We start from the raw sequence: 24,823 nt of genomic DNA, 5'->3' as shown, positions 1-24,823 counted from the left end.
GTAGTTGTTTCAGTTGTACTAACTGTTGTGCTCGCAGTTGATGTGACTGGTGTAGTTGTCTCAGTTGGACTCACAGTTGTGCTCTCAGTTGTTGTGGCTTGTGTTGTTGTCTCAGTTGGAGTAACAGTTGTGCTCTCAGTTGTTGTGGCTTGTGTAGATTCTGTTGTTGTGGCTGGTGTAATTGTTTCAATTGTACTAACAGTTTTTGTGGTTGGTGTAGTTGTTTCAGTTGTACTAACAGTTGTGCTTGCAGTTGTTGTGGCTGGTGTAGTTGTTTCAGTTGTACTAACAGTTGTGCTCTCTGTTGTTGTGGGTGGTGTAGTTGTTTCAGTTGTACTAACAGTTGTGCTCTCAGTTGTTCTAACAGTTGTGCTCTCAGTTGTTGCGGTTGGTGTAGTTGTTTCAGTTGTAATAACAGTTGTGCTCTCAGTTGTTGTGGCTGGTGTAATTGTTTCAGTTGTAATAACAGTTGTGCTCTCAGTTGTTGTGGCTGGTGTAATTGTTTCAGTTGTACTAATAGTTGTGCTCTCAGTTGTTGTGGCTGGTGTAATTGTTTCAGTTGTACTAACAGTTGTGCTCTCAGTTGTTGTGGCTTGTGTAGATTCTGTTGTTGTGGCTGGTGTAGTGGTTTCAGTTGTACTAACGGTTGTGCTCTCAGTTTTTGTGGTTGGTATTGATTCTGTTGCTGTGGTTGGTGTAGTTGTTTCAGTTGTACTAACAGTTGTGCTCTCAGTTGTTGTGGCTGGAGTAGTTGTTTCAGTTGTAATAACAGTTGTGCTCTCAGTTGTTGTGGCTGGTGTAGTTGTTTCAGTTTTACTAACAGTTGTGCTCTCAGTTGTTGTGGTTGGTATTGATTCTGTTGTTGTGGTTGGTGTAGTTGTTTCAGTTGTACTAACAGTTGTGCTCTCAGTTGTTGTGGTTGGTGTAGTTGTCTCAGTTGTACTAACAGTTGTGCTCTCAGTTGTTGTGGCTGATGTTAATTCTGTTGTTGTGGCTGGTGTGGTTGTATCAGTTGTACTAACAGTTGTGCTGTCAGTTGTTGTGGCTGATCTTAATTCTGTTGTTTTGGCTGGTGTAGTTGTTTCAGTTGTACTAACAGTTGTGCTCCCAGTTGTTGTGGTTGGTGTAGTTGTTTCAGTTGTACCAACAGTTCTGCTCTCAGTTGTTATTGCTGATGTTAATTCTGTTATTGTGGATGGTGTAGTTGTTTCAGTTGTACTAACAGTTGTGCTCTCAGTTGTTGTGCTTGGTGTGGTTGTTTCAGTTGTACTAACAGTTGTGCTCTCAGTTGTTATGGCTGATGTTAATTCTGTTGTTATTGCTGTTGTAGTTGTTTCAGTTGTACTAACATTTGTGCTCTCAGTTGTTGTGGTTGGTGTAGTTGTTTCAGTTGTACCAACAGTTGTGCTCTCACTTGTTGTGGCTGATGTTGATTCTGTTGTTGTGGCTGGTGTAGTTGTTTCAGTTGTACTAACAGTTGTGCTCTCACTTGTTGTGGCTGATGTTGATTCTGTTGTTGTGGCTGGTGTAGTTGTTTCAGTTGTACTAACAGTTGTGCTTTCAGTTGTTGTGGTTGGTGTAGTTGTTTCACTTGTACTAACAGTTGTGCTCTCACTTGTTGTGGTTGGTGTAGTTGTTTCAGTTGTACTAACAGTTGTGCTCTCACTTGTTGTGGCTGATGTTGATTCTGTTGTTGTGGCTGGTGTAGTTGTTTCAGTTGTACTAACAGTTGTGCTTTCAGTTGTTGTGGTTGGTGTAGTTGTTTCAGTTGTACTAACAGTTGTGCTCTCAGTTGTTGTGGCTGATGTTGATTCTGTTGTTGTGGCTTGTGTAGTTGTTTCACTTGTACTAACAGTTGTGCTCTCAGTTGTTGTGGTTGGTGTAGTTGTTTCACTTGTACTAACAGTTGTGCTTTCAGTTGTTGTGGTTGGTGTAGTTGTTTCAGTTGTACTAACAGTTGTGCTCTCAGTTGTTGTGGCTGATGTTGATTCTGTTGTTGTGGCTTGTGTAGTTGTTTCACTTGTACTAACAGTTGTGCTCTCAGTTGTTGTGGTTGGTGTAGTTGTTTCAGTTGTACTAACAGTTGTGCTCTCAGTTGTGTCTGATTTTAATTCTGTTGTTTTGCTCTCAGTTGTTATGGCTGGTATTGTTTTTTCAGTTGTACTAACAGTTGTGCTCTCAGTTGTTGTGGCTGGTGTAGTTGTTTCAGTTGTACTAACAGTTGTGCTCTCATTTGTTGTGGCTGGTGTAGTTGTTTCAGTTGTACTAACAGTTGTGCTCTCAGTTGTTGTGGCTGGTGTTGATTCAGTTGTTGTGGTTGTGGTAGTTGTTTCAGTTGTACTAACAGTTGTCTCAGTTGTTGTGGCTGGTGTAGTTGTTTCAGTTGTACTAACAGTTGTGCTCTCAGTTGTTGTGGCTGGTGTAGTTGATTCAGTTGTACTAACAGTTGTGCTCTCAGTTGTTGTGTGTAGTGTAGATGTCTCAGTTGTACTAACAGTTGTGCTCTCAGTTGTTGTGGCTGATGATGATTCTGTTGTTGTGGCTGTTGACGATTCTGTTGTTGTTGCTGGTGTAGTTGTTTCAGTTGTACTAACAGTTGTGCTCTTAGTTGTTGTGGCTGGTGTAGTTGTATCAGTTGTACTAACAGTTGTTGTGGCTGAAATTGATTCTGTTGTTGTGGTTGGTGTCGTTGTTTCAGTTGTACTAACAGTTGTGCTCTTAGTTGTTGTGGCTGGTGTATTTGTATCAGTTGTACTAACAGTTGTGGCTGATGTTGATTCTGTTGTTGTGGTTGGTGTAGTTGTCTCAGTTGTACTAACAGTTGTGCTCTCAGTTGTTGTGGTTGGTATAGTTGTTTCACTTGTACTAACAATTGAGGTCTCAGTTGTTGTGGTTGGTGTAGTTGTTTCAGTTGTACTAACAGTTGTTGTGGTTGGTGTAGTTGTTTCAGTTCTACTAAGAGTTGTGCTTTCAGTTGTTGTGGCTGATGTTGATTCTGTTGTTGTGGCTGGTGTAGTTGTTTCAGTTGTACTAACAGTTGTGCTCTCAGTTGATGTGGCCGATGTTGATTCCTTTGTTGTGGTTGGTGTAGTTGTTTCAGTTGTACTAACAGTTGTGCTCTCAGTTGTTGTGGCTGATGTTAATTCTGTTGTTGTGGCTGGTGTGGTTGTATCAGTTGTACTAACAGTTGTGCTGTCAGTTGTTGTGGCTGATCTTAATTCTGTTGTTTTGGCTGGTGTAGTTGTTTCAGTTGTACTAACAGTTGTGCTCCCAGTTGTTGTGGTTGGTGTAGTTGTTTCAGTTGTACCAACAGTTCTGCTCTCAGTTGTTATTGCTGATGTTAATTCTGTTATTGTGGATGGTGTAGTTGTTTCAGTTGTACTAACAGTTGTGCTCTCAGTTGTTGTGCTTGGTGTGGTTGTTTCAGTTGTACTAACAGTTGTGCTCTCAGTTGTTATGGCTGATGTTAATTCTGTTGTTATTGCTGTTGTAGTTGTTTCAGTTGTACTAACATTTGTGCTCTCAGTTGTTGTGGTTGGTGTAGTTGTTTCAGTTGTACCAACAGTTGTGCTCTCACTTGTTGTGGCTGATGTTGATTCTGTTGTTGTGGCTGGTGTAGTTGTTTCAGTTGTACTAACAGTTGTGCTCTCACTTGTTGTGGCTGATGTTGATTCTGTTGTTGTGGCTGGTGTAGTTGTTTCAGTTGTACTAACAGTTGTGCTTTCAGTTGTTGTGGTTGGTGTAGTTGTTTCACTTGTACTAACAGTTGTGCTCTCACTTGTTGTGGTTGGTGTAGTTGTTTCAGTTGTACTAACAGTTGTGCTCTCACTTGTTGTGGCTGATGTTGATTCTGTTGTTGTGGCTGGTGTAGTTGTTTCAGTTGTACTAACAGTTGTGCTTTCAGTTGTTGTGGTTGGTGTAGTTGTTTCAGTTGTACTAACAGTTGTGCTCTCAGTTGTTGTGGCTGATGTTGATTCTGTTGTTGTGGCTTGTGTAGTTGTTTCACTTGTACTAACAGTTGTGCTCTCAGTTGTTGTGGTTGGTGTAGTTGTTTCAGTTGTACTAACAGTTGTGCTCTCAGTTGTGTCTGATTTTAATTCTGTTGTTTTGCTCTCAGTTGTTATGGCTGGTATTGTTTTTTCAGTTGTACTAACAGTTGTGCTCTCAGTTGTTGTGGCTGGTGTAGTTGTTTCAGTTGTACTAACAGTTGTGCTCTCATTTGTTGTGGCTGGTGTAGTTGTTTCAGTTGTACTAACAGTTGTGCTCTCAGTTGTTGTGGCTGGTGTTGATTCAGTTGTTGTGGTTGTGGTAGTTGTTTCAGTTGTACTAACAGTTGTCTCAGTTGTTGTGGCTGGTGTAGTTGTTTCAGTTGTACTAACAGTTGTGCTCTCAGTTGTTGTGGCTGGTGTAGTTGTTTCAGTTGTACTAACAGTTGTGCTCTCAGTTGTTGTGGCTGGTGTAGTTGTTTCAGTTGTACTAACAGTTGTGCTCTCAGTTGTTGTGGCTGGTGTAGTTGTTTCAGTTGTACTAACAGTTCCGCTCTCAGTTGTTGTGGCTGGTGTAGTTGTTTCAGTTGTACTAACAGTTCTGCTCTCAGTTGTTGTGGCTGGTGTAGTTGTTTCAGTTGTACTAACAGTTGTGCTCTCAGTTGTTGTGGCTGGTGTAGTAGTTTCAGTTGTACTAACAGTTCTGCTCTCAGTTGTTGTGGCTGGTGTAGTTGTTTCAGTTGTACTAACAGTTGTGCTCTCAGTTGTTGTGGCTGGTGTAGTTGTTTCAGTTGTACTAACAGTTGTGCTCTCATTTGTTGTGGCTGGTGTAGTTGTTTCAGTTGTACTAACAGTTGTGCTCTCAGTTGTTGTGGCTGGTGTTGATTCAGTTGTTGTGGTTGTGGTAGTTGTTTCAGTTGTACTAACAGTTGTCTCAGTTGTTGTGGCTGGTGTAGTTGTTTCAGTTGTACTAACAGTTGAGCTCTCAGTTGTTGTGGCTGTTGTTGTTGTTTCAGTTGTACTATCAGTTGTGCTCTCAGTTGTGGCTGGTGGAGTTGTTTCAGTTGTACTATCAGTTGTGCTCTCAGTTGTTGTGACTGATTTTGATTCTGTTGCTGTAGTTGGTATAGTTGTTTCAGTTGTACTAACTGTTGTGCTCTCAGTTGATGTGACTGGTGTAGTTGTTTCAGTTGTACTAATAGTTGTGCTCTCAGTTGTTGTGGCTGGTGTAGTTGTTTCAGTTGTAGTAACAGTTGTGGTCTCAGTTAATGTGGCTGGTGTAGTTGTTTCAGTTGTGCTAACAGTTGTGCTCTCAGTTGTTGTGGCTGATGTTGATTCTGTTGTTGTGGCTGGTGTCATTGTTACAGTTGTACTAACAGTTGTGCTCTTAGTTGTTGTGGCTGATGATGATTCTGATATTGTATCTATCGTAGTTGTTTCAGTTATACCAAGTGTTGTGCTCTCGGTTGTGCTCTCAGTCCCAAAACTTGTGTGATCTGTGGTAGAGGTCATCACTGGTGCAACTGCTGATATAAGATAGTTTTGATCAGTTTAATTGGAATTAAATCATTACCACATACACAGACACACACACACACAAACACACAAATACACATACATATCAGTAGCGTGCAGTGGTTTTCTGAAATGAGGAGTCACGTTTTTTATTTATGTATGATTCAACTTAAATCATGTGCATTATTCTTAACATTGACACACCTTCCATGTTAAATGAACATTACTTTACATTACATCAATAAAGAAAAAAAAAACAAATACAATTATATCTTGTAATTTTACATTAACAATATATTTTAATAAATGTTCTATTTGTCAAAACCAAGTCATTCTCATCAAGTTAGTATTTTAAGCATTTCTACAATTATTCCAAAATAATAACTAAAAGCAATAATAATTTAAACAATATATTTTATCTGTGTATTGATGCTTTTCTTTTTAATAGTCAACTCAAGCTATTTTGGATCATCAGTCATGCTCCGTAAACACCGTCTGTATATCATGTTCTGTCTGAATACTTGATTCTGATTGGCTGGAAGGTGTGCAGTAAAACTTTTTAATGCACAGGTAGTTCCAAGTCAGTTTAATCGCTGTTCTATATTAATGTGCTGTTTTCATTGAAGCATACACACGCATACGTCACTTGGAGATCATGCTGCTGCACACACACAGAAACATTCAGGAGCACAGAAACTTGTTATCAATGCTGCTCCACGACTCTTAATAATAAAATAGCTTTGCTAATCACTGCTTAATTGCTGCATTTCTCAACAGCTGTCGGGGATAACACAGTTTTTAAGTAATTAAACTCCCTTAAGATGCTGAACAGACACAGATGTGTATTTCTCTCTCTCAGTAATGAATTCTAATAAATGCTGTATTCATTCATTCAAATAAATGTAATCTTCCACATAACTTTATCTCTGTGTCTGATTCAAAGCGGGCAGAATTCTAGACCTAACGAGGCATAACTGACAAACATAACTGTCATTTTTCCAAATATTAGACTGCCAACATTAATAACAGCTTTAGGTAGTCGCTGCTGGTAAATGACCAAGGTATAAGAGGGATAATCCACATGCATTAAACAGTTTGCGTCAGGTGGTTCTTTGCCTCCATGTCATGCACAGATAGCTGTGGATTATCCCTTACAAACAAAGTACTGTTGAAAAGTCTTTAAAAGAATTTAAGACAGTTATATCCTTTTCTGTAGTGTGTCAGGAAATATCAGTTTACATTTCCAAATATTTCTCTTTGCCATTAGTTGTAATAATCTAGTGAGATTTTTTTATGCACATGGTGACTGACAACATGCTCCACATGGAGATCTGATCTCACCATTGAGTCCATCTGGGATTACATTAAGAAAAAAAAAAAATTGTGATAGAAGAACTGAGCAACATCTCCAAGGCTCTTGAAGAAACCTGTCTTCAAAGATACAGTATTGTTTTTGGCATTTGTTTAAAAATGCTGTAAAGTTTGGATGCTATCAAAAATAATGTCATAAATAGATTTTATTTATCAATTAACTTCTATTAACTAAATCAAACCAATATTTGGTGTGACCACCCTATGCGTTTTAAAAAGCATTTGTCCAAGGTATACTTGCACATAGTTTTTCAGGTAGCTTTAAAGTGTCTTGGAAACATTGCCACAGTTCTTCTGGATTTAGTCTATCTCAGTTTTTTTCTATTTCATCATGTAATCCCAGAGGGACTCGATGATGGTGAGATCAGATCTCCATGTGGAGCATACCTGCTGCTGTCAGACTCCTTGTTCATACAAAAATCTCACTGGATTTTTACAATTAATGGCAAAAGGAATGTAAAGTAACACACACACACACACACACACACACACACATACATGTATATATGGTTTACGGGGACTCTCCATAGACGTAATGGTTTTTATACTGTATATTCTATCCCCCTACACTACCCCTACCCGTAAACCTACCCATCACAGGAAACTGTCTGCATTTTTTTGAATTTCAAAAAACACTGTTTAGTATGTTTTTTTTAAGCCAGTTGGTTTAGGAGGACACAGGAAGACCCATGTCATTATATACATTTGTGTCCTCATAAACCATGTATACAAGAACACATACATAAAGTAAAAGCCTCCCTTTTATGTGTTGTCAGACCTACCTGCACCGACTTGGATAGATCCAGCAATAATGTTCAGGTCACTGACAATTGAGTCATTCATTAATATGGTTTTAATCTCACTACTTGATGGTACAGTTGTAGAGTTGTACAGGTATTTAGAGTTGAAGGCTAATTCTGCTTCAGTGATGACTGACCCAGGTCTGAAATACATTTAAAAAAATAATGAAATACACAGTTCATTTTAAAATCACCACTACTTAAATGGTTTACTGCATTTTTTTTGCTTTCACTCTCTCTCTCTCTCTCTCTCTCTCTCTCTCACTCACTCACACACACACACACACACACATACAGACCGAGAGCGTAAGCACAATTAAAATATTCTATATTTACCTGAATCCTAGGACCCTAACTCCTAGGAAGGAAGGAAACCTGATTTTGAAGACTGGTTCAAGCTGTAACAAATGATAGACAGTTACAACACACACGTATAATTGGGTGTCACAAATATTGTAATTATCAATGATTGTAATAGTTAATTTTTTATTAACCATGAAATATATTTCATTAAATGGAATCAGCAATATGGGTTTTAACTCACTTTGTTTTTAACACGCGTTGCCCTTTCAATATAAACTTGAGATTTTGAATCGAGGAGTTCATTTATAAATGCCTCAAAAGAGCTGAACTCAAAATGTATTAGCTTCACATTGTCAGATACTGTATTTGCATTAGTTGTTAAAGAAGGCATTTCAGTTGTAGAAGCAGTTGAGAGTTCTGTTGATGTTGTAGATGTTTCTGCAACATTAGAGGTGTATTTTTCAGCAGGAGTTGTTGTGGCAGATGATGATTCTGTTGTTGTGGTTGGTGTAGTTGTTTCAGTGTTACTAACAGTTGTGCTCTCAGTTGTTGTTGGTTGTGTAGTTGTTTCAGTTGTACTAACAGTTGTGCTCTCAGTTGTTGTTGGTTGTGTAGTTGTTTCAGTTGTACTAACAGTTGTGCTCTCAGTTGTTGTTGTTGTTGGTTGTGTAGTTGTTTCAGTTGTACTAACAGTTGTGCTCTCAGTTGTTGTTGGTTGTGTGGTTGTTTCAGTTGTACTAACAGTTGTGCTCTGATTTGTTGTGGCTGATGTTGATTCTGTTGTTATGGTTGGTGTAGTTGTTTCAGTCGTGCTTTCAGTTGTTGTTGGTGTAGTTGTTTCAGTTGTACTAACAGTTGTGCTCTGAGTTGTGGCTGATGTTGATTCTGTTGCTGTGGTTGGTGTAGTTGTTTCAGTTGTTCTAACAGTTGTGCTTTCAGTTGTTGTTGTTGGTGGTGGTGTAGTTGTTTCAGTTGTACTAACAGTTGTGCTCTCAGTTGTTGTGGCTGGTGTAGTTGTTTCAGTTGTACTAACAGTTGTGCTCTCAGTTGTTGTGGCTGGTGTAGTTGTTTCAGTTGTACTTACAGTTGTGCTCTCAGTTGTTATGGCTGGTGTAGTTGTTTCAGTTGTACTAACAGTTGTAATCTCAGTTGTTGTGGCTGGTGTAGCTGATTCAGTTGTACTAACAGTTGTGCTCTCAGTTGGTGTAGTTGTTTCAGTTGTGCTTACAGTTGTTGTTGGTGTTGTTGTTTCAGTTGTACTAACAGTTGTGCTCTTAGTTGTTGTGGCTGGTGTAGCTGTATCAGTTGTACTAACAGTTGTTGTGGCTGATATTGATTCTGTTGTGGTTGGTGTAGTTGTTTCAGTTGTGCTTTCAGTTGTTGTTGGTGTAGTTGTTTCAGTTGTACTAACAGTTGTGCTCTGAGTTGTGGCTGATGTTGATTCTGTTGCTGTGGTTGGTGTAGTTGTTTCAGTTGTTCTAACAGTTGTGCTTTCAGTTGTTGTTGTTGGTGGTGGTGGTGTAGTTGTTTCAGTTGTACTAAAAGTTGTGCTCTCAGTTGTTGTGGCTGGTGTAGTTGTTTCAGTTGTACTAACAGTTGTGCTCTCAGTTGTTGTGGCTGGTGTAGTTGTTTCAGTTGTACTTACAGTTGTGCTCTCAGTTGTTATGGCTGGTGTAGTTGTTTCAGTTGTACTAACAGTTGTAATCTCAGTTGTTGTGGCTGGTGTAGCTGATTCAGTTGTACTAACAGTTGTGCTCTCAGTTGGTGTAGTTGTTTCAGTTGTGCTTACAGTTGTTGTTGGTGTTGTTGTTTCAGTTGTACTAACAGTTGTGCTCTTAGTTGTTGTGGCTGGTGTAGCTGTATCAGTTGTACTAACAGTTGTTGTGGCTGATATTGATTCTGTTGTGGTTGGTGTAGTTGTTTCAGTTGTGCTTTCAGTTGTTGTTGGTGTAGTTGTTTCAGTTGTACTAACAGTTGTGCTCTGAGTTGTGGCTGATGTTGATTCTGTTGCTGTGGTTGGTGTAGTTGTTTCAGTTGTTCTAACAGTTGTGCTTTCAGTTGTTGTTGTTGTTGGTGGTGGTGTAGTTGTTTCAGTTGTACTAACAGTTGTTGTGGCTGGTGTAGTTGTTTCAGTTGTACTAACAGTTGTGCTCTCAGTTGTTGTGGCTGGTGTAGTTGTTTCAGTTGTACTTACAGTTTTGCTCTCAGTTGTTATGGCTGGTGTAGTTGTTTCAGTTGTACTAACAGTTGTAATCTCAGTTGTTGTGGCTGGTGTAGCTGATTCAGTTGTACTAACAGTTGTGCTCTTAGTTGTTGTGGCTGGTGTAGCTGTATCAGTTGTACTAACAGTTGTTGTGGCTGATATTGATTCTGTTGTTGTGGTTGGTGTAGTTGTTTCAGTTGTGCTTTCAGTTGTTGTTGGTGTAGTTGTTTCAGTTGTACTAACAGTTGTGCTCTTAGTTGTTGTGGCTGGTGTAGTTGTATCAGTTGTGCTAACAGTTGTTGTGGCTGATGTTGATTCTGTTGTTGTGGTTGGTGTTGCTGTCTCAGTTGTACTAACAGTTGTGCTCTCAGTTGTTGTGGTTGGTATAGTTGTTTCACTTGTACTAACAATTGAGCCCTCAGTTGTTGCGGTTGGTGTAGTTGTTTCAGTTGTACTGACAGTTTTTGTGGTTGGTGTAGTTGTTTCAGTTCTACTAAGAGTTGTGCTCTCAGTTATTGTGGTTGGTGTAGTTGTTTCAGTTGTACTAACAGTTGTGCTTTCAGTTGTTGTGGTTGGTGTGGTTGTTTCAGTTGTACTAACAGTTGTGCTCTCAGTTTTTGTGGTTGGTGTAGTTGTTTCAGTTGTACTAACAGTTGTGCTCTCAGTTGTTGTGGTTGGTGTGGTTGTTTCAGTTGTACTAACAGTTGTGCTCTCAGTTTTTGTGGTTGGTGTGGTTGTTTCAGTTTTACTAACAGTTGTGCTCTCAGTTGTTGTGGTTGGTGTGGTTGTTTCAGTTTTACTAACAGTTGTGCTCTCAGTTGTTGTGGTTGGTGTGGTTGTTTCAGGTGTACTAGCAGTTGTGCTCTCAGTTGTTGTGGATGATGATGATTCTGTTGTTGTGGCTGGTGTAGTTGTTTCAGTTGTACTAACAGTTGTGCTTTCAGTTGTTGTGGCTTGTGTAGTTGTTTCAGTTGTACTAACAGTTGTGCTCTCAGTTGTTGTGGCTGATGTTGATTCTTTTGTTGTGGCTTGTGTAGTTGTTTCAGTTGTACTAACAGTTGTGCTCTCACTTGTTGTGGCTGATGTTAATTCTGTTGTTGCAGCTGGTGTAGTTGTTTCAGATGTAATAACAGTTGTGCTCTCAGTTGTTGTGGTTGGTGTAGTTGTTTCAGTTGTACTAACAGCTGTGCTCTCAGTTGTTGTGATTGGTGTAGTTGTTTCAGTTGTACTAACAGTTGTGCTCTCTGTTGTTGTGGTTGGTCTGGTTGTTTCATTTGTACCAACAGTTGTCCTCTCAGTTGTACTAACAGTTGTGCTTTCAGTTGTTGTGGCTGGTGTAGTTGTTTCAGTTGTACTAACAGTTGTGCTCTCAGTTGTTGTGGCTGATGTTGATTCTGTTGTTGTGGCTAGTGTAGTTGTTTCAGTTGTACTAGCAGTTATACTCTCAGTTGTTGTGATTGATGCTGATTCTGTTGTTGTGGCTGGTGTAGTTGTTTCAGTTGTACTAACAGTTGTAGTCTCAGTTGTTGTGGTTGGTGTAGTTGTTTCAGTTGTACTAACAGTTGTGCTCTCAGTTGTTGTGGCTGATTGTAATTCTGTTCTTGTGGCTGGTGTAGTTGTTTCGGTTGTACCAACAGTTGTGCTCTCAGCTGTTGTGGTTGGTGTAGTTGTTTCAGTTGTACCAACCGTTGTGATCTCAGTTGTTGTGGCTGATGTTGATTCTGTTGTTGTGGCTGGTGTAGTTGTTTCAGTTGTACTAACAGTTGTGCTCTTAGTTGTTGTTGTTGGTGCATTTGTTTCTGTTGTACTAACAATTTTGCTCTCAGTTGTTATGGCTGATGTTAATTCTGTTGTTGTCGCTGGTGTAGTTGTTTCAATTGTACTAACAATTGTGTTTTCAGTTGTTGTGGCTGGTGTAGATATTTCAGTTGTACTAACAGTTGTGCTTTCAGTTGTTGTGGTTGGTGTAGTTGTTTCAGTTGTACCAACCGTTGTGATCTCAGTTGTTGTGGCTGATGTTGATTCTGTTGTTGCGGCTGGTGTAGTTGTTTCAGATTTCCTAACAGTTGTGCTCTCAGTTGTTGTGGTTGGTGTAGTTGTTTCAGTTGTACTAACAGTTGTGCTTTCAGTTATTGTGGTAGGTGTAGTTGTTTCAGTTTTACTAAGTGTTGTGCTCTCAGATGTTCTGGTTGGTGTGGTTGTTTCAGTTGTACTAACAGTTATGCTCTCAGTTGTTGTGGCTGGTGTAGTTGTTTCAGTTGTACTAACAGTTGTGCTCTCAGTTGTTGCGGCTGGTGTACTTGTTTCAGTTGTACTCACAGTTGTGCTCTCAGTTGTTGTGGCTGGTGTATTTGTCTCAGTTGTAATAACAGTTGTCCTCTCAGTTGTTGTGGCTGGTGTAGTTGTTTCAGTTGTACTAACAGTTGTGCTCTCAGTTGTTGTGGCTGGTGTACTTGTTTCGGTTGTACTAACAGTTGTGCTCTCAGTTGTTGTGGCTGGTGTAGTTGTCTCAGTTGTACTAACAGTTGTGCTCTCAGTTGTTGTGGCTGGTGTACTTGTTTCGGTTGTACTAACAGTTGTGCTCTCAGTTGTTGTGGCTGGTGTAGTTGATTCAGTTGTACTAACAGTTGTGCTCTCAGTTGTTGTGGCTGGTGTACTTGTTTCGGTTGTACTAACAGTTGTGCTCTCAGTTGTTGTGGCTGGTGTAGTTGTCTCAGTTGTAATAACAGTTGTGCTCTCAGTTGTTGTGGCTGATGATGATTCTGTTGTTGTGGCTGTTGACGATTCTGTTGTTGTTGCTGGTGTAGTTGTCTCAGTTGTAATAACAGTTGTGCTCTCAGTTGTTGTGGCTGATGATGATTCTGTTGTTGTGGCTGTTGACGATTCTGTTGTTGTTGCTGGTGTAGTTGTTTCAGATTTCCTAACAGTTGTGCTCTCAGTTGTTGTGGTTGGTGTAGTTGTTTCAGTTGTACTAACAGTTGTGCTTTCAGTTATTGTGGTAGGTGTAGTTGTTTCAGTTTTACTAAGTGTTGTGCTCTCAGATGTTCTGGTTGGTGTGGTTGTTTCAGTTGTACTAACAGTTATGCTCTCAGTTGTTGTGGCTGGTGTAGTTGTTTCAGTTGTACTAACAGTTGTGCTCTCAGTTGTTGCGGCTGGTGTACTTGTTTCAGTTGTACTCACAGTTGTGCTCTCAGTTGTTGTGGCTGGTGTATTTGTCTCAGTTGTAATAACAGTTGTCCTCTCAGTTGTTGTGGCTGGTGTAGTTGTTTCAGTTGTACTAACAGTTGTGCTCTCAGTTGTTGTGGCTGGTGTACTTGTTTCGGTTGTACTAACAGTTGTGCTCTCAGTTGTTGTGGCTGGTGTAGTTGTCTCAGTTGTACTAACAGTTGTGCTCTCAGTTGTTGTGGCTGGTGTACTTGTTTCGGTTGTACTAACAGTTGTGCTCTCAGTTGTTGTGGCTGGTGTAGTTGATTCAGTTGTACTAACAGTTGTGCTCTCAGTTGTTGTGGCTGGTGTACTTGTTTCGGTTGTACTAACAGTTGTGCTCTCAGTTGTTGTGGCTGGTGTAGTTGTCTCAGTTGTAATAACAGTTGTGCTCTCAGTTGTTGTGGCTGGTGTTGATTCAGTTGTTGTGGTTGTGGTAGTTGTTTCAGTTGTACTAACAGTTGTCTCAGTTGTTGTGGCTGGTGTAGTTGTTTCAGTTGTACTAACAGTTGTGCTCTCAGTTGTTGTGGCTGGTGTAGTTGATTCAGTTGTACTAACAGTTGTGCTCTCAGTTGTTGTGTGTAGTGTAGATGTCTCAGTTGTACTAACAGTTGTGCTCTCAGTTGTTGTGGCTGATGATGATTCTGTTGTTGTGGCTGTTGACGATTCTGTTGTTGTTGCTGGTGTAGTTGTTTCAGTTGTACTAACAGTTGTGCTCTTAGTTGTTGTGGCTGGTGTAGTTGTATCAGTTGTACTAACAGTTGTTGTGGCTGAAATTGATTCTGTTGTTGTGGTTGGTGTCGTTGTTTCAGTTGTACTAACAGTTGTGCTCTTAGTTGTTGTGGCTGGTGTATTTGTATCAGTTGTACTAACAGTTTTGGCTGATGTTGATTCTGTTGTTGTGGTTGGTGTAGTTGTCTCAGTTGTACTAACAGTTGTGCTCTCAGTTGTTGTGGTTGGTATAGTTGTTTCACTTGTACTAACAATTGAGCTCTCAGTTGTTGTGGTTGGTGTAGTTGTTTCAGTTGTACTAACAGTTGTTGTGGTTGGTGTAGTTGTTTCAGTTCTACTAAGAGTTGTGCTCTCAGTTGTTGTGGCTGATGTTGATTCTGTTGTTGTGGCTGGTGTAGTTGTTTCAGTTGTACTAACAGTTGTGCTCTCAGTTGATGTGGCCGATGTTGATTCCTTTGTTGTGGTTGGTGTAGTTGTTTCAGTTGTACTAACAGTTGTGCTCTCAGTTGTTGTGGCTGATGTTAATTCTGTTGTTGTGGCTGGTGTGGTTGTATCAGTTGTACTAACAGTTGTGCTGTCAGTTGTTGTGGCTGATCTTAATTCTGTTGTTTTGGCTGGTGTAGTTGTTTCAGTTGTACTAACAGTTGTGCTCCCAGTTGTTGTGGTTGGTGTAGTTGTTTCAGTTGTACCAACAGTTCTGCTCTCAGTTGTTATTGCTGATGTTAATTCTGTTATTGTGGATGGTGTAGTTGTTTCAGTTGTACTAACAGTTGTGCTCTCAGTTGTTGTGCTTGGTGTGGTTGTTTCAGTTGTACTAACAGTTGTGCTCTCAGTTGTTATGGCTGATGTTAATTCTGTTGTTATTGCTGTTGTAGTTGTTTCAGTTGTACTAACATTTGTGCTCTCAGTTGTTGTGGTTGGTGTAGTTGTTTCAGTTGTACCAACAGTTGTGCTCTCACTTGTTGTGGCTGATGTTGATTCTGTTGTTGTGGCTGGTGTAGTTGTTTCAGTTGTACTAACAGTTGTGCTCTCACTTGTTGTGGCTGATGTTGATTCTGTTGTTGTGGCTGGTGTAGTTGTTTCAGTTGTACTAACAGTTGTGCTTTCAGTTGTTGTGGTTGGTGTAGTTGTTTCACTTGTACTAACAGTTGTGCTCTCACTTGTTGTGGTTGGTGTAGTTGTTTCAGTTGTACTAACAGTTGTGCTCTCACTTGTTGTGGCTGATGTTGATTCTGTTGTTGTGGCTGGTGTAGTTGTTTCAGTTGTACTAACAGTTGTGCTTTCAGTTGTTGTGGTTGGTGTAGTTGTTTCAGTTGTACTAACAGTTGTGCTCTCAGTTGTTGTGGCTGATGTTGATTCTGTTGTTGTGGCTTGTGTAGTTGTTTCACTTGTACTAACAGTTGTGCTCTCAGTTGTTGTGGTTGGTGTAGTTGTTTCAGTTGTACTAACAGTTGTGCTCTCAGTTGTGTCTGATTTTAATTCTGTTGTTTTGCTCTCAGTTGTTATGGCTGGTATTGTTTTTTCAGTTGTACTAACAGTTGTGCTCTCAGTTGTTGTGGCTGGTGTAGTTGTTTCAGTTGTACTAACAGTTGTGCTCTCATTTGTTGTGGCTGGTGTAGTTGTTTCAGTTGTACTAACAGTTGTGCTCTCAGTTGTTGTGGCTGGTGTTGATTCAGTTGTTGTGGTTGTGGTAGTTGTTTCAGTTGTACTAACAGTTGTCTCAGTTGTTGTGGCTGGTGTAGTTGTTTCAGTTGTACTAACAGTTGTGCTCTCAGTTGTTGTGGCTGTTGTTGTTGTCTCAGTTGTACTATCAGTTGTGCTCTCAGTTGTGGCTGGTGGAGTTGTTTCAGTTGTACTATCAGTTGTGCTCTCAGTTGTTGTGACTGATTTTGATTCTGTTGCTGTAGTTGGTATAGTTGTTTCATTTGTACTAACAGTTGTGCTCTCAGTTGTGGCTGGTGTAGTTGTTTCAGTTGTACTAATAGTTGTGCTCTCAGTTGTTGTGGCTGGTGTAGTTGTTTCAGTTGTAGTAACAGTTGTGGTCTCAGTTAATGTGGCTGGTGTAGTTGTTTCAGTTGTGCTAACAGTTGTACTCTCAGTTGTTGTGGCTGATGTTGATTCTGTTGTTGTGGCTGGTGTCATTGTAACAGTTGTACTAACAGTTGTGCTCTTAGTTGTTGTGGCTGATGATGATTCTGATATTGTATCTATCGTAGTTGTTTCAGTTATACCAAGTGTTGTGCTCTCGGTTGTGCTCTCAGTCCCAAAACTTGTGTGATCTGTGGTAGAGGTCATCACTGGTGCAACTGCTGATATAAGATAGATCAGTTTAATTGGAATTAAATCATTACCACATACACAGACACACACACACACAAACACACAAATACACATACATATCAGTAGCGTGCAGTGGTTTTCTGAAATGAGGAGTCACGTTTTTTATTTATGTATGATTCAACTTAAATCATGTGCATTATTCTTAACATTGACACACCTTCCTTGTTAAATGAACATTACTTTACATTACATCAATAAAGAAAAAAAAACAAATACAATTATATCTTGTAATTTTACATTAACAATATATTTTAATAAATGTTCTATTTGTCAAAACCAAGTCATTCTCATCAAGTTAGTATTTTAAGCATTTCTACATTTATTCCAAAATAATAACTAAAAGCAATAATAATTTAAACAATATATTTTATCTGTGTATTGATGCTTTTCTTTTTAATAGTCAACTCAAGCTATTTTGGATCATCAGTCATGCTCCGTAAACACCGTCTGTATATCATGTTCTGTCTGAATACTTGATTCTGATTGGCTGGAAGGTGTGCAGTAAAACTTTTTAATGCACAGGTAGTTCCAAGTCAGTTTAATCGCTGTTCTATATTAATGTGCTGTTTTCATTGAAGCATACACACGCATACGTCACTTGGAGATCATGCTGCTGCACACACACAGAAACATTCAGGAGCACAGAAACTTGTTATCAATGCTGCTCCACGACTCTTAATAATAAAATAGCTTTGCTAATCACTGCTTAATTGCTGCATTTCTCAACAGCTGTCGGGGATAACACAGTTTTTAAGTAATTAAACTCCCTTAAGATGCTGAACAGACACAGATGTGTATTTCTCTCTCTCAGTAATGAATTCTAATAAATGCTGTATTCATTCATTCAAATAAATGTAATCTTCCACATAACTTTATCTCTGTGTCTGATTCAAAGCGGGCAGAATTCTAGACCTAACGAGGCATAACTGACAAACATAACTGTCATTTTTCCAAATATTAGACTGCCAACATTAATAACAGCTTTAGGTAGTCGCTGCTGGTAAATGACCAAGGTATAAGAGGGATAATCCACATGCATTAAACAGTTTGCGTCAGGTGGTTCTTTGCCTCCATGTCATGCACAGATAGCTGTGGATTATCCCTTACAAACAAAGTACTGTTGAAAAGTCTTTAAAAGAATTTAAGACAGTTATATCCTTTTCTGTAGTGTGTCAGGAAATATCAGTTTACATTTCCAAATATTTCTCTTTGCCATTAGTTGTAATAATCTAGTGAGATTTTTTTATGCACATGGTGACTGACAACATGCTCCACATGGAGATCTGATCTCACCATTGAGTCCATCTGGGATTACATTAAGAAAAAAAAAAAATTGTGATAGAAGAACTGAGCAACATCTCCAAGGCTCTTGAAGAAACCTGTCTTCAAAGATACAGTATTGTTTTTGGCATTTGTTTAAAAATGCTGTTAAGTTTGGATGCTATCAAAAATAATGTCATAAATAGATTTTATTTATCAATTAACTTCTATTAACTAAATCAAACCAATATTTGGTGTGACCACCCTATGCGTTTTAAAAAGCATTTGTCCAAGGTATACTTGCACATAGTTTTTCAGGTAGCTTTAAAGGTAGGTTTCCCCAAGTGTCTTGGAAACATTGCCACAGTTCTTCTGGATTTAGTCTATCTCAGTTTTTTTCTATTTCATCATGTAATCCCAGAGGGACTCGATGATGGTGAGATCAGATCTCCATGTGGAGCATACCTGCTGCTTTCAGACTCCTTGTTCATACAAAAATCTCACTGGATTTTTACAATTAATGGCAAAAGGAATGTAAAGTAACACACACACACACACACACACATATACATGTATATATGGTTTACGGGGACTCTCCATAGACGTAATGGTTTTTATACTGTATATTCTATCCCCCTACACTACCCCTAACCGTAAACCTACCCATCACAGGAAACTGTCTGAGAGAACTGCATTTTTTTGAATTTCAAAAAACACTGTTTAGTATGTTTTTTTTAAGCCAGTTGGTTTAGGAGGACACAGGAAGACCCATGTCATTATATACATTTGTGTCCTCATAAACCATGTATACAAGATACATAAAGTAAAAGCCTCCCTTTTATGTGTTGTCAGACCTACCTGCACCGACTTGGATAGATCCAGCAATAATGTTCAGGTCACTGACAATTGAGTCATTCATTAATATGGTTTTAATCTCACTACTTGATGGTACAGTTGTAGAGTTGTACAGGTATTTAGAGTTGAAGGCTAATTCTGCTTCAGTGATGACTGACCCAGGTCTGAAATACATTTAAAAAAATAATGAAATACACAGTTCATTTTAAAATCACCACTACTTAAATGGTTTACTGCATTTTTTTTGCTTTCACTCTCTCTCTCTCTCTCTCTCTCACTCACTCACACACACACACACACACATACAGACCGAGAGCGTAAGCACAATTAAAATATTCTATATTTACCTGAATCCTAGGACCCTAACTCCTAGGAAGGAAGGAAACCTGATTTTGAAGACTGGTTCAAGCTGTAACAAATGATAGACAGTTACAACACACACTTATAATTGGGTGTCACAAATATTGTAATTATCAATGATTGTAATAGTTAATTTTTTATTAACCATGAAATATATTTCATTAAATGGAATCAGCAACATGGGTTTTAACTCACGTTGTTTTTAACACGCGTTGCCCTTTCAATATAAACTTGAGATTTTGAATCGAGGAGTTCATTTATAAATGCCTCAAAAGAGCTGAACTCAAAATTTATTAGCTTCACATTGTCAGATACTGTATTTGCATTAGTTGTTAAAGGAGACATTTCAGTTGTAGAAGTAGTTGAGAGTTCTGTTGATGTTGTAGATGTTTCTGCAACATTAGAGGTGGATTTTTCAGCAGGAGTTGTTGTGGCAGATGATGATTCTGTTGTTGTGGTTGGTGTAGTTGTTTCAGTGTTACTAACAGTTGTGCTCTCAGTTGTTGTTGTTGTTGTTGTTGGTTGTGTAGTTGTTTCAGTTGTACTAACAGTTGTGCTCTCAATTGTTGGTGGTGGTGTAGCTCTTTCAGTTGTACTAACAGTTGTGCTCTCAGTTGTTGTTGGTTGTGTAGTTGTTTCAGTTGTACTAACAGTTGTGCTCTCAGTTGTTGTTGGTTGTGTAGTTGTTTCAGTTGTACTAACAGTTGTGATCTCAGTTGTTGTTGTTGGTTGTGTGGTTGTTTCAGTTGTACTAACAGTTGTGCTCTGAGTCGTTGTGGCGGATGTTGATTCTGTTGTTATGGTTGGTGTAGTTGTTTCAGTTGTACTAACAGTTGTGCTTTCAGTTGTTGTTGTTGGTGGTGGTGGTGTAGTTGTTTCAGTTGTACTAACAGTTGTGCTCTCAGTTGTTGTGGCTGGTGTAGTTGTTTCAGTTGTACTAACAGTTGTGCTCTCAGTTGTTGTGGCTGGTGTAGTTGTTTCAGTTGTACTTACAGTTGTGCTCTCAGTTGTTGTGGCTGGTGTAGTTGTTTCAGTTGTACTAACAGTTGTGCTCTCAGTTGTTGTGGCTGGTGTAGTTGTTTCAGTTGTACTAACAGTTGTGCTCTCAGTTGTTGTGGCTGGTGTAGTTGATTCAGTTGTGCTTACAGTTGTTGTTGGTGTAATTGTTTCAGTTGTACTAACAGTTGTGCTCTTAGTTGTTGTGGCTGGTGTAGTTGTCTCAGTTGTACTAACAGTTGTGCTCTCAGTTGTTGTGGTTGGTATGGTTGTTTCACTTGTACTAACAATTGAGCCCTCAGTTGTTGTGGTTGGTGTAGTTGTTTCAGTTGTACTGACAGTTGTTGTGGTTGGTGTAGTTGTTTCAGTTCTACTAAGAGTTGTGCTCTCAGTTGTTGTGGCTGATGTTGATTCTGTTGTTGTGGCTGGTGTAGTTGTTTCAGTTGTAGTAACAGTTGTGCTCCCACTTATTGTGGTTGGTGTGGTTGTTTCAGTTGTACTAACAGTTGTGCTCTCAGTTGTTGTGGTTGGTGTGGTTGTTTCAGTTGTACTAACAGTTGTGCTCTCAGTTGTTGTGGTTGGTGTGGTTGTTTCAGTTGTGCTCTCAGTTGTTGTGGTTGGTGTGGTTGTTTCAGTTGTACTAACAGTTATGCTCTCAGTTGTTGTGGTTGGTGTGGTTGTTTCAATTGTACTAACAGTTGTGCTCTCAGTTGTTATGGCTGATGTTAATTCTGTTGTTGTGGCTGGTGTAGTTGTTTCAGTTGTAGTAACAGTTGTGCTCCCACTTATTGTGGTTGGTGTGGTTGTTTCAGTTGTACTAACAGTTGTGCTCTCAGTTGTTGTGGTTGGTGTGGTTGTTTCAGTTGTACTAACAGTTGTGCTCTCAGTTGTTGTGGTTGGTGTGGTTGTTTCAGTTGTACTAACAGTTGTGCTCTCAGTTGTTGTGGTTGGTGTGGTTGTTTCAGTTGTACTAACAGTTATGCTCTCAGTTGTTGTGGTTGGTGTGGTTGTTTCAATTGTACTAACAGTTGTGCTCTCAGTTGTTATGGCTGATGTTAATTCTGTTGTTGTGGCTGGTGTAGTTGTTTCAGTTGTACTAACAGTTGTGGTCTCAGTTGTTGTGGCTGATGTTAATTCTGTTGTTGTGGCTGGTGTAGTTGTTTCAGTTTTACTAACAGTTGTGGTCTCAGTTGTTGTGGCTGATGTTGATTCTGTTGTGGCTGGTGTAGTTGTTTCAGTTGTACTAACAGTTGTGCTTTCAGTTGTTGTGGCTTGTGTAGTTGTTTCAGTTGTACTAACAGTTGTGCTCTCAGTTGTTTTGGCTGATGTTGATTCTGTTGTTGTGGCTTGTGTAGTTGTTTCAGTTGTACTAACAGTTGTGCTTTCAGTTGTTGTGGTTGGTTTAGTTGTGTCAGTTGTACCAAGAGTTGTGCTCTCAGTTGTTGTGGCTGATGTTAATTCTGTTGTTGCAGCTGGTGTAGTTGTTTCAGTTGTACTAACAGTTGTGCTCTCAGTTGTTGTGGTTGGTGTAGTTGTTTCAGTTGTACTAACAGCTGTGCTCTCAGTTGTTGTGGTTGGTTTAGTTGTTTCAGTTGTACTAACAGCTGTGCTCTCTGTTGTTGTGGTTGGTCTGGTTGTTTCAGTTGTACTAACAGTTGTGCTCTCAGTTGTTGTGGCTGATGTTGATTCTGTTGTTGTGGCTTGTGTAGTTGTTTCAGTTGTACTAACAGTTGTGCTCTCAGTTGTTGTCGTTGGTGTTGATTCTGTTGTTGTGGCTGGTGTAGTTGTTTCAGTTGTACTAAAAATTGTGTTTTCAGTTGTTGTGGCTGGTGTAGTTGTGTCAGTTTTACTAAAAGTTGTGCTCTCAGTTGTTGTGGTTGGTGTAGTTGTTTCAGTTATAATAACAGTTGTGCTCTCAGCTGTTGTCGTTGGAGTTGATTCTGTTGTTGTGGCTGGTGTAGTTGTTTCAGTTGTACTAACAATTGTGTTTTCAGTTGTTGTGGCTGGTTTAGATGTTTCAGTTGTACTAACAGTTGTCCTTTCAGTTGTTGTGGCTGGTGTAGTTGTTTCAGTTGTACTAACAGTTGTGCTCTCAGTTGTTGTGGCTGATGTTGATTCTGTTGTTGTGGCTAGTGTAGTTGTTTCAGTTGTACTAACAGTTGTGCTCTCAGTTGTTGTGATTGATGCTGATTCTGTTGTTGTGGCTGGTGTAGTTGTTTCAGTTGTACTAACAGTTGTGCTCTCAGTTGTTGTAGTTGGTGTAGTTGTTTCAGTTGTACTAACAGTTGTGCTTTCAGTTATTGTGGTAGGTGTAGTTGTTTCAGTTGTACTAACAGTTGTGCTCTCAGTTGTTGTGGCTGGTGTAGTTGTGTCAGTTTTACTAAAAGTTGTGCTCTCAGTTGTTGTGGCTGGTGTAGTTGTGTCAGTTATACTAACAGTTGTGCTCTCAGCTGTTGTCGTTGGAGTTGATTCTGTTGTTGTGGCTGGTGTAGTTGTTTCAGTTGTACTAACAGTTGTGCTCTCAGTTGTAGTGGCTGATGTTGATTCTGTTGTTGTGGCTGGTGTAGTTGTTTCAGTTGTACTAACAGTTGTGCTCTCAGTTGTTGTGATTGATGCTGATTCTGTTGTTGTGGCTGGTGTAGTTGTTTCAGTTGTACTAACAGTTGTGCTCTCAGTTGTTGTAGTGGGTGTAGTTGTTTCAGTTGTACTAACTGTTGTGCTTTCAGTTATTGTGGTAGGTGTAGTTGTTTCAGTTGTACTATCAGTTGTGCTCTCAGTTGTTGTGGCTGATTGTAATTCTGTTCTTGTGGCTGGTGTAGTTGTTTCGGTTTTACCAACAGTTGTGCTCTCAGTTGTTGTGGTTGGTGTAGTTGTTTCAGTTGTACCAACAGTTGTGATCTCAGTTGTTGTGGCTGATGTTGATTCTGTTGTTGTGGCTGGTGTAGTTGTTTCAGTTGTGCTAACAGTTGTGCTCTCAGTTGTTGTTGTTGTTGGTGCATTTGTTTCTGTTGTACTAACAGTTTTGCTCTCAGTTGTTATGGCTGATGTTAATTCTGTTGTTGTGGCTGGTGTAGTTGTTTCAGTTGTACTAACAGTTGTGCTTTCAGTTGTTGTGGCTGGTGTAGTTGTTTCAGTTGTACTAGCAGTTGTGCTCTCAATTGTTGTGGCTGATGTTGATTCTGTTGTTGTGGCTGGTGTAGTTGTTTCAGTTGTACTAACAGTTGTTGTGGCCAGTGTAGTTGATTCAGTTGTACTAACAGTTGTGCTCTCAGTTGTTGTGGCTGGTGTAGTTGTTTCAGTTGTACTAACAGTTGTGCTTTCAGTTGTTGTGGCTGGTGTAGTTGTTTCAGTTGTACTAGCAGTTGTGCTCTCAATTGTTGTGGCTGATGTTGATTCTGTTGTTGTGGCTGGTGTAGTTGTTTCAGTTGTACTAACAGTTGTTGTGGCCAGTGTAGTTGTTTCAGTTGTGCCAACAGTTGTGCTCTCAGTTGTTGTGGCTGGTATTGTTGGTTCGGCTGTACTAATGGTTATGCTTTCAGTTGTTGTGGCTGATGTTGATTCTGTTGTTGTGGCTGGTGTAGTTGTTTCAGTTGTACTAACAGTTGTGCTCTCAGTTGTTGTGTGTAGTGTAGTTGTCTCAGTTGTACTAACAGTTGTGCTCTCAGTTGTTGTGGCTGATGATGATTCTGTTGTTGTGGCTGTTGACGATTCTGTTGTTGTTGCTGGTGTAGTTGTTTCAGTTGTACTAACAGTTGTGCTCTTAGTTGTTGTGGCTGGTGTAGTTGTATCAGTTGTACTAACAGTTGTTGTGGCTGATATTGATTCTGTTGTTGTGGTTGGTGTAGTTGTTTCAGTTGTGCTTTCAGTTGTTGTTGGTATCGTTGTTTCAGTTGTACTAACAGTTGTGCTCTTAGTTGTTGTGGCTGGTGTAGTTCTATCAGTTGTACTAACAGTCGTGCTCTCACTTGTTGTGGTTGGTATAGTTGTTTCACTTGTACTAACAATTGAGCTCTCAGTTGTTGTGGTTGGTGTAGTTGTTTCAGTTGTACTAACAGTTGTTGTGGCTGGTGTAGTTGTTTCAGTTCTACTAAGAGTTGTGCTTTCAGTTGTTGTGGCTGATGTTGATTCTGTTGTTGTGGCTGGTGTAGTTGTTTCAGTTGTACTAACAGTTGTGCTCTCAGTTGTTGTGGCCGATGTTGATTCTTTTGTTTTGGTTGGTGTAGTTGTTTCAGTTGTACTAACAGTTGTTGTGGCTGGTGTAGTTGTTTCAGTTCTACTAAGAGTTGTGCTTTCAGTTGTTGTGGCTGATGTTGATTCTGTTGTTGTGGCTGGTGTAGTTGTTTCAGTTGTACTAACAGTTGTGCTCTCATTTGTTGTGGCCGATGTTGATTCTTTTGTTTTGGTTGGTGTAGTTGTTTCAGTTGTACTAACAGTTGTGCTCTCAGTTGTAGTGGCTGATGTTGATTCTGTTGTTGTGGCTAGTGTAGTTGTTTCAGTTGTACTAACAGTTGTGCTCTCAGTTGTTGTGATTGATGCTGATTCTGTTGTTGTGGCTGGTGTAGTTGTTTCAGTTGTACTAACAGTTGTGCTTTCAGTTATTGTGGTAGGTGTAGTTGTTTCAGTTGTACTAACAGTTGTGCTCTCAGTTGTTGTGGCTGATTGTAATTCTGTTCTTGTGGCTGGTGTAGTTGTTTCAGTTGTACTAACAGTTGTGCTTTCAGTTGTTGTCGCTGGTGTAGTTGTTTCAGTTGTACTAGCAGTTGTGCTCTCAATTGTTGTGGCTGATGTTGATTCTGTTGTTGTGGCTGGTGTAGTTGTTTCAGTTGTACTAACAGTTGTGCTCTCAGTTGTTGTGGCTAGTTTAGTTGATTCAGTTGTGCCAACAGTTGTGCTCTCAG

General features: G+C 39.6%; 1 protein-coding gene across 1 annotated transcript in view; it reads right to left on the bottom strand.

Moving 5' to 3' along the window:
* Positions 1–20,900, bottom strand: part of LOC137032370 (mucin-2-like) — a gene marked incomplete at its 5' end in the record, with an annotated part of 30,636 nt that extends 9,736 nt beyond the window's left edge. The window contains 3 exons of the mRNA XM_067404126.1: positions 18,573–18,733; positions 18,917–18,978; positions 20,112–20,900. Coding sequence (XP_067260227.1) covers positions 18,573–18,733; positions 18,917–18,978; positions 20,112–20,900 — 1,012 coding nt within the window. The remainder of the gene's footprint in view (positions 1–18,572; positions 18,734–18,916; positions 18,979–20,111) is intronic.
* Between the last annotated feature and the right edge of the window lie 3,923 nt (positions 20,901–24,823).

Source organism: Chanodichthys erythropterus, chromosome 12 (assembly GCF_024489055.1).
Source record: "Chanodichthys erythropterus isolate Z2021 chromosome 12, ASM2448905v1, whole genome shotgun sequence".
NCBI classification, from domain to species: domain Eukaryota; kingdom Metazoa; phylum Chordata; class Actinopteri; order Cypriniformes; family Xenocyprididae; genus Chanodichthys; species Chanodichthys erythropterus.
Note: the sequence above shows the minus strand (reverse complement) of the source record. Positions and strands in the feature narration are given on the sequence as shown.